The sequence below is a fragment of the Pseudonaja textilis genome, chromosome 1 (assembly GCF_049901715.1).
Source record: "Pseudonaja textilis isolate UNSWEBS1 chromosome 1, rPseTex1.2, whole genome shotgun sequence".
Classification (NCBI taxonomy): Eukaryota; Metazoa; Chordata; class Lepidosauria; order Squamata; family Elapidae; genus Pseudonaja; species Pseudonaja textilis.
In genome coordinates this window covers 265,592,314-265,605,231 of record NC_141990.1, presented here as the reverse complement: position 1 = coordinate 265,605,231, position 12,918 = coordinate 265,592,314, and the positions used below count along the sequence as shown (strand labels likewise).

The following is a 12,918-nucleotide window of genomic DNA, read 5'->3' as shown; positions in this document are numbered from 1 at the left end:
TGTGCGTATCTGAGAATTTTTGCCTTACAAATCTGTTTATAATACACTATATTAAATAAATAAATAATAAACTCCTCATAAGGACTTAAATCAATAATGACTCTTATTTTGAGATGCAGACATTTTTCACATGTCCACATGCAGAGTATGATATAGATATGTCAGTGTTTAAGCCACAGTGCTACTTAATGTATGTAAACTATTAATGGAAACAACTTTCTTCCAAGTAGAAATTTCAAGCATAGATTCATTGAAACAAGTGTAAGAAGTTTCAAGAGCTTTCTGCTTTGAACCTTAAAGGGCTTAACAGGCCAAGCACAGAGTCATGGGCCACCCTTCAAATTTATAGAATAGAATAGAATAAAATAACAGAGTTGGAAGGGCCCTTAGAGGTCTTCTAGTCCAATCCCCTGCTCTGGCAGGAAACCTTATACCAAATGGTTGTCCAATCTCTTCTTAAAAATTTACCCTTTGGAGATAAAGAATAACTTTTGAGATATGGACAGAAATGAAATCAAATCTACCATAAAGCATAATTAAGATATGCCTTGGACTGGCTAACATATATGCTAGATTTTTGAAATAATCTGAGAAGAGTTGTAATATGCTAAATGTGTTTGAAATATATACCTGAAAGAAATTATTTGTAATATAGAAAGTATATGTCAGTACAATATTCCATAAATAGTACTAAAATAAAGTTAAGGAGAAACAACATACAATTTGTTTGCTTCTGATCAAGCAAATCTTGATGAAAGGCCAAAGCATGGAAGGACAGAAGTAAAAAGTGTTTGTGTCTTTAAAAAAAAAAGACTTTTAATTCTTAAAAACAGTCTGCAAATAGTCAAATGTGTTTTGATTAAAAAAATCTGGAAGATTAATTTAGTTCCTTGCTGAAATGTTAATTAGTAAGAAATTTCAATGTGTTCAAATAGATGTGTAGAATCAGAAAGAGAAGAGTCATATAGCACACATCAGAAATGTTTATATGATGGTTTTACGTTCTGGAGAAAAAAAGGCCAGTAGCATTAAAAGAAATAAACTAATATAGAGAAGACTTTTGTCTGTGATAGAAGAGAGCCAAAAGATCATTTAATTTAAAATGTTTTCCATGTTAGAGTATCTATACAAGAAAGAATATAAATCTGTCAAAGAGACAATGATTACTAACAAAGACTTATTTTATATAAAATAAATGATAGAAAGTATCTTAGTTTCATATGGTGGGAAAAAATGACCACCTTAATTGATGAATTTTAAGTTAAGAATAATTTTCACACTACATTGCCTGTTGCAAAGGTATGTTTTTAAAAGGCAACTGGGCCTTCTTTGTTTTTCCTTGAAGACATTTCACTTTTCATCCAAGATGCTTCTTCAGTGCTGACTGAATGTTGGGGAATGGAAGGATTTCAACAACCAGTCATCTGGTTGTTAGCACTTTGAATGTCAGCCATTAGCTCTCTGAGAGTCATTGAGGCTCTTGGGAAGGTATCTGTGCCCTCAGGTCACCTGATTAGTGCAAATGGGAATGGAAACTTCTTGGAACTGCTGAAAGAACTGTGTTGCAAACAGGAGATAGATGATGTCGTATCCCTCCCCCCGGTTCAATCTTAATGTAGATGGCTTTTTGACCCCTCCCTCAAACCAGCAGCCCTCTCTGTCCAGATTATTTTAAATTGGTTTATAGTATACTTAGTGAAAATGCTCTTTTATAGCTGTTCTCTTTTACAAAATCTCACTACAATTCCTTGTTCCTCATTGAAAAAATATTGGCCAAGTTCAAAGAACTGTACAATATTTCCATTGGTACAAGATAGTTAATTTTGGTTAATACCATAAAGCAATGTTCCACCTTCATGAGCTCATAAAACAAAGCAAATTCCTCTGAAACTGGGGGATGTTCAAAAGTATTTTAAATGACACGAGGATGTTTTGCCCAAGGAAAAAGTGCCACAAGTTAAGAAAAATTCACCAGTATGTTACATTAGGTGTTTTGGTTCTCACATTGATTAAATATCAAATTAAAAAATTGTACAAAACAGTAATGTATTTTTCTAAAAGAGAAATCTTAGTCATTCCTTTCAATTAAAACAAACCAAGTTATTGATTGCAGTTACAATTTTAAATTTCATTACACTCATGGAAGCATTCTTCAGAAAAAAGTTGCATTATTAAGATTATGTTGCAAAGTCTTGGTATTGGTTTTAGAGAAATACAATTGCTTTGCAATGCAAGAACAAGACAAAACACCGGATTATAAGGATCTTTATTTTTGGGTCTCACTTATTGTTTCACAGGGCCTTCTTTATAATGTGCTATACTTCACAATATTTGAAAAAGATGTATTACCTTTTCTGTGAAAGATTTAGAAATATAGATCTTAGTTTTTGGCAAACTCCAAATTTTAAGGGCTGTCTGAATTAGAGGTATTAATGTTTTTTTTTAAAAAAATGGTTGTATGCTTTTTATAATGTACTGTAATTAACATTCTTTATGAATGCCACAATTCGGAACAGATGCACTACTGCCTATCATTCCTTTTAGTTTACCTCCTTAATATGACTTTGAAAGAAACATTTACACTATGTATAATTTTGACAGAAGTCCCTTTTTTCTATACATTTAGGGAACTACTAAATTATTCAAGCATGATACATATCTGTAAAAAAATTCTAACAGCTACATGACATTTATACCTTTAAGTACAACTGTTTTTATATAATTTACTGCAGTGTCCTACAATCTAAAAGTATAAAATGTTTAATCATCTAGATTAAATTAGCCACCAAGAACTTTTAATAATACAGCTTGTTATGTATTTGCATGAAGTTACACTTCCAAGAATCTGAAAGAACTAATGTGGAAAAACATCTAAGAAAAATATAAAAAATAAGAAGTATATGAAAATATAAGAAAAAAACTAGATACAAAAGGTATGTATCTAATAATGCAAGTTTACATTTAGATTTCCTCAAATAATATTCATTAGACAGACGAAAGAAAGAACATACACATCACCAAATGTCTTTAGAGAACAGGCTATATTTTAGAGATATGACTCTTACAGAATGATAAATTTATAGTTTAAAAAAATATTAAAAATTATTCTTTTTCTGTTCTAGTTCAAACAAAGCATGAAAATCATTTGAAATGCTTCTTTTCTTCCCAGAACTTCAGTTTCCAGGAAAATCATATTAAAAGGTTTATATTCCAAATGTCATGAAATTAGCCTCACCAACTCTGATTTTGAGAGGTGCCAATTCTTCTTCAAAACACAAGAATGATGAATCTGAGATTTGAAAAAACAAGATGAATATATTTTGATTTCTCAGATCACCAATACTGAAGCAGGAAATGTTCTCTATTAATAATTGTTAGAACTCCTAAATTTTAAACCAGGGGTGTCAAACCAGATAAGTCACACTCAGGCCATGCCTGCCCCAGTTCTGGGAAAAGAAAAGAAAAAGTCACGATACATCACATGACAGCAACGTGATGCTGTGAGTTTGACACCTGTGCTTTAAAATATACATAAACTACAGTAGTTAGGTGTTTGAGTGGAACTGGCAAAAGAGAGAGAGAGATTAGATTCAAATATTCACTCACCATGGAGCTCAGGTGATTTTTGACTACCACAGTTTCTCAATGCCTAATTATGTGAGCTGCTGCACAAAATGAAAGGAGATAGATACTATGTATGCCATCTTGAGCCCTCTTAGGAAAAGCAGGATAAATATGTATTTTTTGTTCATTGATACCAGTGGATCTGTCATTGACTCTTGTGTCCTATTTAAAATACTGACCTGTCATATACCATTAAGCTCACTCAAACAATGTATGAAGATTATGATTTTCCAGTGTTTGTCTTTGGCTTCTTTTATTTAAACATATATGGGCAATCATAATTGTAAATCCACTACAGCAGTAATGAAATACAACATCATGACCCTAGCTAAATTAATAATAAACTTCCTTTAATTGTCTCCTATATTAGACAACTTATTATTAAGGCTATTGGGAGATTTTTAGGAGATATCTAAAAAAATAAAAAATAAAGTTTCAGATTGACAAGATTCAAGTCTACTTTGTGAATAAAAGCTGCATGGGTTGTCCAGTGATAGTTCCATTAAAACCAATACCTGTCTATCAAAATAGAAAAGAGTTATTATGGGCTTCTGTTTTCTACTAGCTGAGATGTCAAAAATGGATATTATTATTTACTTAATGTTACAGTAAAAGGCTAAAGGAAACATAGCAAAGGCAGAAAGAAAAGTATAGAATGAGGTACAAACCAAAATATACAGACAGAATATCAAAGCTATTAAAACAGTTAAACAGGTGCCTAAGTTATCCAGTACTTTTCATAGAAATTAGGCCACCTTCTGATCTCAGGAGGAACTTACAACAGAAAATAATGAATTATTTCAATTTCAATTGTTCACTGCAAGCAATGGACAATATGCATGTGACATATGACTAAGCAGTGCATTCCCAGCCATGTAGATGTGTGTATAATGAGGTAAGGGTGTAAGTAGGACCTTGAGGATAGAGGCTAAAGTATTCTTCAAGCAGATTTCACATTGTTTATGGGCCACTATTCTTTACTTTGAGAAGAATGGTATAATGACTTTTTGTATTACAATTTGGTATGTCTGCTATATCTTCAAGTAAAAAATAGTATGCCACACTAGATAACAAAAAACTCAAGAAAGCTAAGGGCAGGAGCTTTATTCTCCTAAACTATTTATTATATATCATTAAACTTTTTCATAGTGGTAGTATTAAATATTCAACATATTTATTTTTATTTTATTTATTTGTATCCCGCTTTTATTATTTTTACAAATAACTCAAGGCGACAAAATATCAAACACACCTTTATCCTATTTTCCCCACAGCAACAATTTGAAATGAATTAGACTGAGAGAGGGTGACTGGGTGTAACATGTGTCACTGCTAATCTTATGTATACACCAGATATAATAGTAAAATTCAAGCACTGTTCCTCCTATATGAGCATTGTGAATTGCTATGTTGGAATTGGCAGCAAACGGACTCAAGATACATAGTGCTGTACCATATTAAATGAAGAGGAGTTAACATAAATTGCCTGGTACTAAACACTGTTTTAACATATTCACTTATGATAGGAACAAATATACTCATTACCAAAAGATGCCATTACATCTACAATGAGAGTTCTAAAATTAGCAGTCTCCGGATGGATGCATTTGGTCTTACCTCAGTGGAGTGCCAAAATGGTACCTTCTATTTACTCTTATGGACTACTAAGTCAAACTGGCAAATAATCCAGACATATCTCTTTAGAGCTTTTCTAATTCACTGGAATTTCAAATATTAAAATGTAGCTGTTATCCATCCTATGGTCCTTCCCCATAATATAAATCCCCCACATTTTCAATTCATAATTACCCAGTGCATCTCCTGACCTTCTCTGTCTCCATAAAGAACGTGAATAAGTGAGCAGATATTTAAACACAGGGTAGATTAATGGATAATTTATTGTGACATGGCTAAATATCTTGCAAGATGTCAAGCACGGCAGCAGGCTTTGTTAGAACGAGAAAAAAAAAAGACTTGAGAATAACAACTTTGGGAACATTCTCTGTATTTGCAAAATTGCATGCAGACAGTATTTGTATACCTGAAAGGAAAAATGCAGCGAGATCTTAGACATTTTTATAGTAATCATTTGGTGACGATGTTGGATGCATGATAAATTTGTTAGTACAAAACTCTTCCAGAACAGTATTAAATACAATAAATCTTTCCATCCTTTCCATTCCAATAATAGTTATCAGGAAAACATGATTTATGGATGCTTCTAGAAAATTCCAGTTATTGAAAAACTTCTTCCAATATTTCCATTCCACTGAATAAGTATAATTGAAAGAGCAATTCCTTCACTTTTCCTCCAATCGCATTTATGAAACAGATAAAACTTCAAACTCGTACAATTACTGATCTCTGTAATCTATTTCTGAAAGACCTGATTATTAAAAAATCCAATAAACAAGCATTTAATTAATTAATTTCAGTGAATTATGTGGCCAGTCATCTCACAGCAGTGACTGTGGATAGGTTACAAAATTATACATAATTTTCTGCATTAAAAAACTTTTCTTTTAAAAAATTGCACAGAATTTTGGTTTGTATGTAATTATACAATATTATTATAGACTATAAAATGCTGCAATTAAATATTGTTCTAAGATTAAGTGGTTGATTGGTATTAAACTATGCTGGACATGGTTGCAAGGTGAGCATGCATAATAAATCCCACAAGGTGATATTTTTTTCTCTCACTTCTGCATGGGGAAGACCAAATGAAATAAATAGATTTAAATCAAAGAGTGATGAATGAAGAAACTGTACTATGAAAGAACACGTGCAAAGTATACCTCAGAAACACTATAGGTGGATGAGCACGAAGGGAGCCGAGCCTGGTTATGCAGTGGGGAAAAGAAAACATTGTTAAAAAAGAGGTGATGACATAGTAAGGGTCTTAAAATGTTTTCTGTTTTGGTGGTTCCAGCAGTGAGACATAGCAGAGGTTTTCTGTGTTCTACAAATTAGAATTCTGATATAAAAATATTTTGTAGATTAAGCCATTTAAGATAGCAAAAAGTCAGGAGTCTGGTAGCAATTTTTCTGACTAACAATTGTATTAAAAGACATACATTTTAATGAGCTGCAGCTCACTTCATCAAATACATAAAGTGGTTAATTGGTGCAATTAAATTGGAGTGTTTTTTATTATAGATTGAGATGGCTTTCCACCTACAATGCCATTTAAAGTAGAATATTTAAATATGAATATTTTAGGACTGTAATCATATATAAATAATTCAACTGTTAATTCATAATTGTAACAAATACGGACTTTCAAAATGTATGCTAAATTCCTGAAAATTTACCTTAAATTTTACTAAAACAAGTTGTGTGAGCTAATCTGAACTTTTAAAGACATGAGTTTTCAGAAAACTATAAATTAATCTCATTTTTGCAAAAGAAAATCCCACTTATTTGACAGAAAGCATTTTTGGTAAATAGAACAGCAGTTCTAATTTCTCCATAAACTTCTTTATGAATCAACCAATGCATTTTATGTCTTCCTATGTTCAGTTCAGGACAAGATTGACATAATCCAAAATGCTTTTTTCAATAATCCAAGCAACTTGGTTGTATAATTGGCTGATGTTTTCTTCTATCTATTTGTGGAGCTAAACAAGTATATTACAGCACATATAAACTCAATTCATATATAATCACTGCTTACTATGACATGCCTGGAATTATCACGGTCACATTTTCTTACTTTCACACCCACATTCAAACAAATGCTTTCTGTTACTTTGTGCTAGTTTTGTTGATAAGGATAGAAATAATTCAGTTATCACAAGAAAGTTTCTCACAGAAAGAAAGGATGGGCTGGCTTTAAAGATGGTGTCTTAAAGGAGGACTCAGAAAGGACTCTGGGCAGAAGAAAGGTAGAGAAAGACTACCTTTATGAATACTAAAGTACTAAATGATGATTGGAATGAAGATAATTGTGATCAACTAAATCGGATTAGACAACTCTGATTGTTGAAGTTGGGTTATTGGTTTTAGTAAGGATCAATGAACAACACTATTTTGTACTACTGAGAATTCTTGTTTGAGAGCAGTTCTGGAAACAATTGCTGAAGAGAGCTGCTGGGCACTATGTGGAGAATCATGTAGAAGACCAGAAAGGGAAAGAGAAAAACTTCATAGGGACATGTCCACCCAATGCAGGAAGCTCTTGATGGAGTAAAAACGATGGACAAAAAGAAGCACAAATGTTTTACTAAGCAAAGAAAAGCTAGGTACCAGAAAAATTCCACCTATCTCTGGAAACCCTTTTTAATATTAGGAAGGAGGTAAGGCCAGATGGAGTATAATGTATATTTATATGTTTGTCAGTTTGAGGTATTTCCCATCTCACCTTCATTATCATGTTAAAGTGATACTATAGATAGTAAATGTGTGAGTGTAGGTATTTATGTGTGTATATTTTACTTTAGGCTCAAATCTTGAATACAGAGAAAACCTTGCAATTTAAAAGACTTCGTTGTTTCATTTTTTTCTAAGACTTGAATGAAAGGAAAGAATTCACAGTGGAATGCAATGCTGTTAGATTGTTATCAGGCGAGTCTAAGAAAATGAAACTTCTTGCCATGTATTTAGGCTAAAAACCTCAAAGAGATTTCTTGTATTGAATTCTATCAAATCCTATAAAACTAAAAGCTGTTCCAGTGACATTTACCAAATATGGAAAGGGAAAAATCATGCTGACTAACATTTACAAACATTGTTCTGTGTATAATTTCACTACGCAATTTATGAATATTATTTTGTGAAGTCTGACAAAGTTTGAAGCCAGACTGTGTGAAGTTTGCACAATTGGTGCGATATATAAAACTGCATACCAATTTCTGCATCTTTAATTAAATTTTGAGTAATGATACATTATTTGTAATCTGCTGGTCTATTCAGAAGGCACATATTCACAAGATAGTGCTGGGATGCTACGGCATTATTGGCTATCTTTCATGCTTGTGAATATCTCTATGTAGTCAGCAATGGATCAATATTTGATGACTGGAGGGAGGGAGACGGGGAATGGCTGCAAAATCCTTTCATAAAGATTATTTGAATCCTTAGTGGGATGACTAACATAGGGCTTTAAGTTGTGTGGAGGATGTACTTCCATTCTGATAAGGATTAGAGTGTTTACTTTTTTAAGCTAAGTAGCTGCAGCTAACTGACAGCTTGGATATGCTTAGCAATCTGACTACTCTTCTATCTTGATATCTTGATATCTGACCAAAATTCTATAGGAAAATTATTAAATAATGAAAGAAAAGAAAGGTAGTGATAACCAACTCCAAAGATGATTGTGGTGGACTCATCCCTCTCCTGTCCACAAGACTATTACTAACAACGGTCCTGAGGGAAGGATCCCTGAAGACAGAGGGAAAAGGTAGATAACACTGACCAAGGTATCTGCTCATAATTCCAATAGCTACATAAGGAGTTTCCTAAGGGGAATAATTCTATAACTTAATTTTTTTATTATATTTATAAATTTTATACTGAATATTAGCTATCTTGAGAGTTAACAGAGTATTGCTATCTTGAAAATTGGAAGATAATATAAATCTACTGAAACTTCTCAAAATTTTGCATAACCCTCAAATTATTCCCCCATTCTTCTTTTTGTGAGGAATAAAGCTGCAGTGAATCTCTACAGGGAACAGCTGAGAGAATTCATTTTGAGACCTGGGTAAAAACCTATCAACAGGCAAACAACAGGAATCTTCTAATTCCATTAAAGAAAGGAAATTTATAACACTAAAGAAGACATTTTGGAATGAATTAGGTCAAACAACCTGGATAACCTGAATGGGATGAAGATGGCTCATATACAGCTCATATGATTCCCGAAACCAGTGCTGTTTATAAAAGTTAGTAGGCAGAAATATTCATTCATTCAATCATTCATACATACATACATACATTCATATTACACCATAGTTTTGTTATGAACCTTGGAAGCAAACATAATAAAAATAATCCTGGGTAAGGATTAAAAAAACCAAGAAAACAAGGTAAACTAAAAAAAAATAATCCAGTGAATGAGATAAATCTCACTTCCATTATCATTTCAGTCAGTCAACAAGATAGTAAATCGAGATGATGCCTTCTCGATTTATAACTGCTCTTGGGAGGACTTGGATTTAAACTACTCTCTAAAGATCATCAACACATCTAATTTCAACTGGGAGGCTGTTCCAAATAATAAGTCCTGGCAACCTAAGATGGTGCCTCCTAGTTCATCTTCTCTCACTTTCCAAGAAGGGCATTATTAGCTGTATTCTTAATTCTTGGCAGGAAACTTTCTAGTTTAGGAATGCAATTCCAGGATACCTAACTGCCAAATCATATAGAAATCTAGAGTTATCTTAGCTTTATGCCTTAGGCAGAAAAAGGAGGCCTCAGCTACACACCTCTTAGATTACTGCAGAAGTCAGGAACCTTTTCAGACCCAATAGGCAATTCACAAAAGTTAAAACTTTGTGAAATTTTGCAATCATGAAGAATTCCAATTTTTAACAGGCATTTTTATTTAATTTGTGGGGCTGCAGGCACTATTAAAGATACAAAATCTGTTCTGCATCTAGATTGTCACTCCGGAACCATTTTGATGCTCTCTTTGATTACTTTTTCTCGAAATAAACTCTAAATGTAACCAAATAGATAGGCTTCCATCACAAGTTCATTCATACTACTTGCAGACCTCTTACTGTCTGGTGATGATGATGTGCTTTCAAGTTGGTATTAACTCTTAGCCATCACATAATCATTTTCAGGATCTAAATGCATTGCATAAAATTGTGAAGGATTTATAGCTATATAAGTATTTTATTTATTCATTCATCAAATTTATATGGCTGTACATTTCACAAATAAGGGATTTTGCCCAGTGTATTCTGAACTACAAATCCTAGATTCCCTGACCATTGGTCATCTGTAGTTTTGATTTCAAATTACCTAAATTATAGAGAGATGGTTTGCCACCACATTTTTCCAAAATTTAAACATAACTTTAAATCTCAAATCTCTGATCAAAATATGGAGTAGCTTAATATCATTATTTTTATAATTATTGCTATATATTCCTATCTTATATAAGATTTTGGAGAAGTTCTAATATCAAAACAATCTGCTGAAAATCAGGATCAGTACTAAAATTTTCTATGTGTTTATCAATACTATAAATATTACAAAAATAATTTGGAAATTATATTTCATGGAACAAATTTCTAACAGGGACTTTTATGATCACATAGAGTTAGTTCAATGTTGACAAATTAACAAATAAAATTATCTAAGACTCACTTATTTTCATTATGTTGCTATTCCAGACAAATCTGTGATGTTGTGATCAATATATACACAATGAATAAATTGAATGAATGAATAAGATGTATGGGCATTTTTGTAAAACAGGAGGCATATAATTAGAGGAAATATGGTCCTGATTAGACTAATTCTGTCCCAGTTTATTTCATCTATGCGCTTAAATTTTTAACAAATGCAATGAGCCAATGGAAAGGACATTGAGTCAATACCTCCAAAATGGGCCACAATGGATATTACATACAGGTATGTGCTTCCTTCAGCCACTTTTATTTTTCCAAGTGATTGACCAATGGTAAACATAATAGACTAAAACTGCTTTCCCCTTGAATAGAAAAAACCTATATAAAGGCTGGTGTGCAATGAAGAAAAATAAAATACTACAGTGAGAGATAATATGTAGTAATCAGTCACTTGTTATTAAATTGTAAAGCTCTAGAAATAAAACATGAAATATCACAAAAGAACATATGTTTTAAGTATACTTCTGAGATGTTACATGTTGTCTAGTATTCACATAATCTACTTTCTGTCTTAGCCCCAATCTATTATTCTCCAGATGTCTTATAATTTCCATCTTCAGGTGACATGGTTACTGCTACTCCTGGTTAGAGATTGGTTTGGTGCAACAAAGCTAAAGGAAAGCAGCTTCAGAAACGCTGGACTAGATTATTTATTTTAGAATTAGGAAATGATTTCACATCACAGTTGAATTTGGAGACAAAAAGTATTTTTTTAATAGCAGTGAGTCCACAAAGTAACTAACAGTTGGTCAATCATTTAGAAAAAAAAATCATTTTTATGGTATAAAACCTGAATTAGAAAAGGTAACAGAAGAGGGGAAAGAAAAAGGGGAAGGATGATGGGATGAGAAAACAAACCAATCACATTTGGTATTACCAGCCAGCAAAAGTTTATCAAAAATAATTCACCGAGTGAAATCCTACATTTACTCGGAGAGCATCCTTTGACATTCTCATGTAGGTGATCTCTGAGCTCCTCCAGCTTTCGATGGAGCTATATGTAAACATCAGAAAATGAATTGAAAAAGCCATCTATTGTCTTTTCATTTTCGTTCTTTCCATTTTTTAAAAAAGTGAAGATACAGTGCAACTCATTTCTCATAGTCTTTGTAATACATGTAGCATAATAAAAAAAGATTAGCCTTTTGTAAAGATAAAAAAATCATTTGGTTAAAATAGCAACTTAAAAAAAAATGTACATGTTAATTAGCAAATATATTCATATATTTATTTCTAACCATCAGAGTGCTAACCATTTTCAGAGCATTTTTAATATATTTTTAAAATACTCTATCTTCATACAATTTCTAAATATTCTTATTCTGATCACTGTGTTGTTTCCCATAATAATAATATTTCCAAGTAATTATCTTTATTTCATCCGTGTGTTTTGGGTCTATGCCAATAAATTCAAAAACCAAAAATATGAACTTTAAAATACTGCATTCATATTTTAGCAAAAATGTATACATTTCTAACAATACAATTTGGAAACTGATTTCTCATTGGTTGTTTAATGTGGATTTTATTTATAATGGCTAATCTATTAAAGATACTGTTTGGCATTGTTTATTTATTTATGTAAAGCGTCAATTAATGTACATAATGTATAACTCAATTGCAATACAGTTTTAACTCTTTTAAAAAAAGAATCCTCAGAGAAAGACATAGAGGAATGTGACATTATCATTAGTATAAGTATGATAGCATTTTTATTTTCATTTTCCTTAGATTCATTTTTTTTTAATTGAATATGGGAAACAAATGCATAATTACAATTTTGTTTTCCCCTTCTTTATGCTCAGTGCAATGAGACTTTTACAGACAGCAACTCTATTGAGTAGTATTAAGAGAAATAGTAAGATGGCTTCTCTTGGAATAAAGGTAATACACACATACCACACACACAAAAGAAAGTAATTTTCAAGAC

At 32.0% G+C, this 12,918-nt stretch overlaps 1 protein-coding gene across 44 annotated transcripts in view; it reads right to left on the bottom strand.

Annotated features, from left to right (window-relative positions):
* GPHN (gephyrin) overlaps positions 1-12,918 on the bottom strand; it is a 224,934-nt gene that overhangs the window by 49,756 nt on the left and 162,260 nt on the right. For 13 of the 44 annotated variants that reach the window (XM_087921648.1, XM_087921656.1, XM_087921662.1 and 10 more), the window contains one exon: positions 6,423-6,464. The exons of the other annotated variants lie outside the window; for them this stretch is intronic. In XM_087921648.1, coding sequence (XP_087777774.1) covers positions 6,423-6,464 — 42 coding nt within the window. The remainder of the gene's footprint in view (positions 1-6,422; positions 6,465-12,918) is intronic. 44 annotated transcript variants of the gene reach the window in all.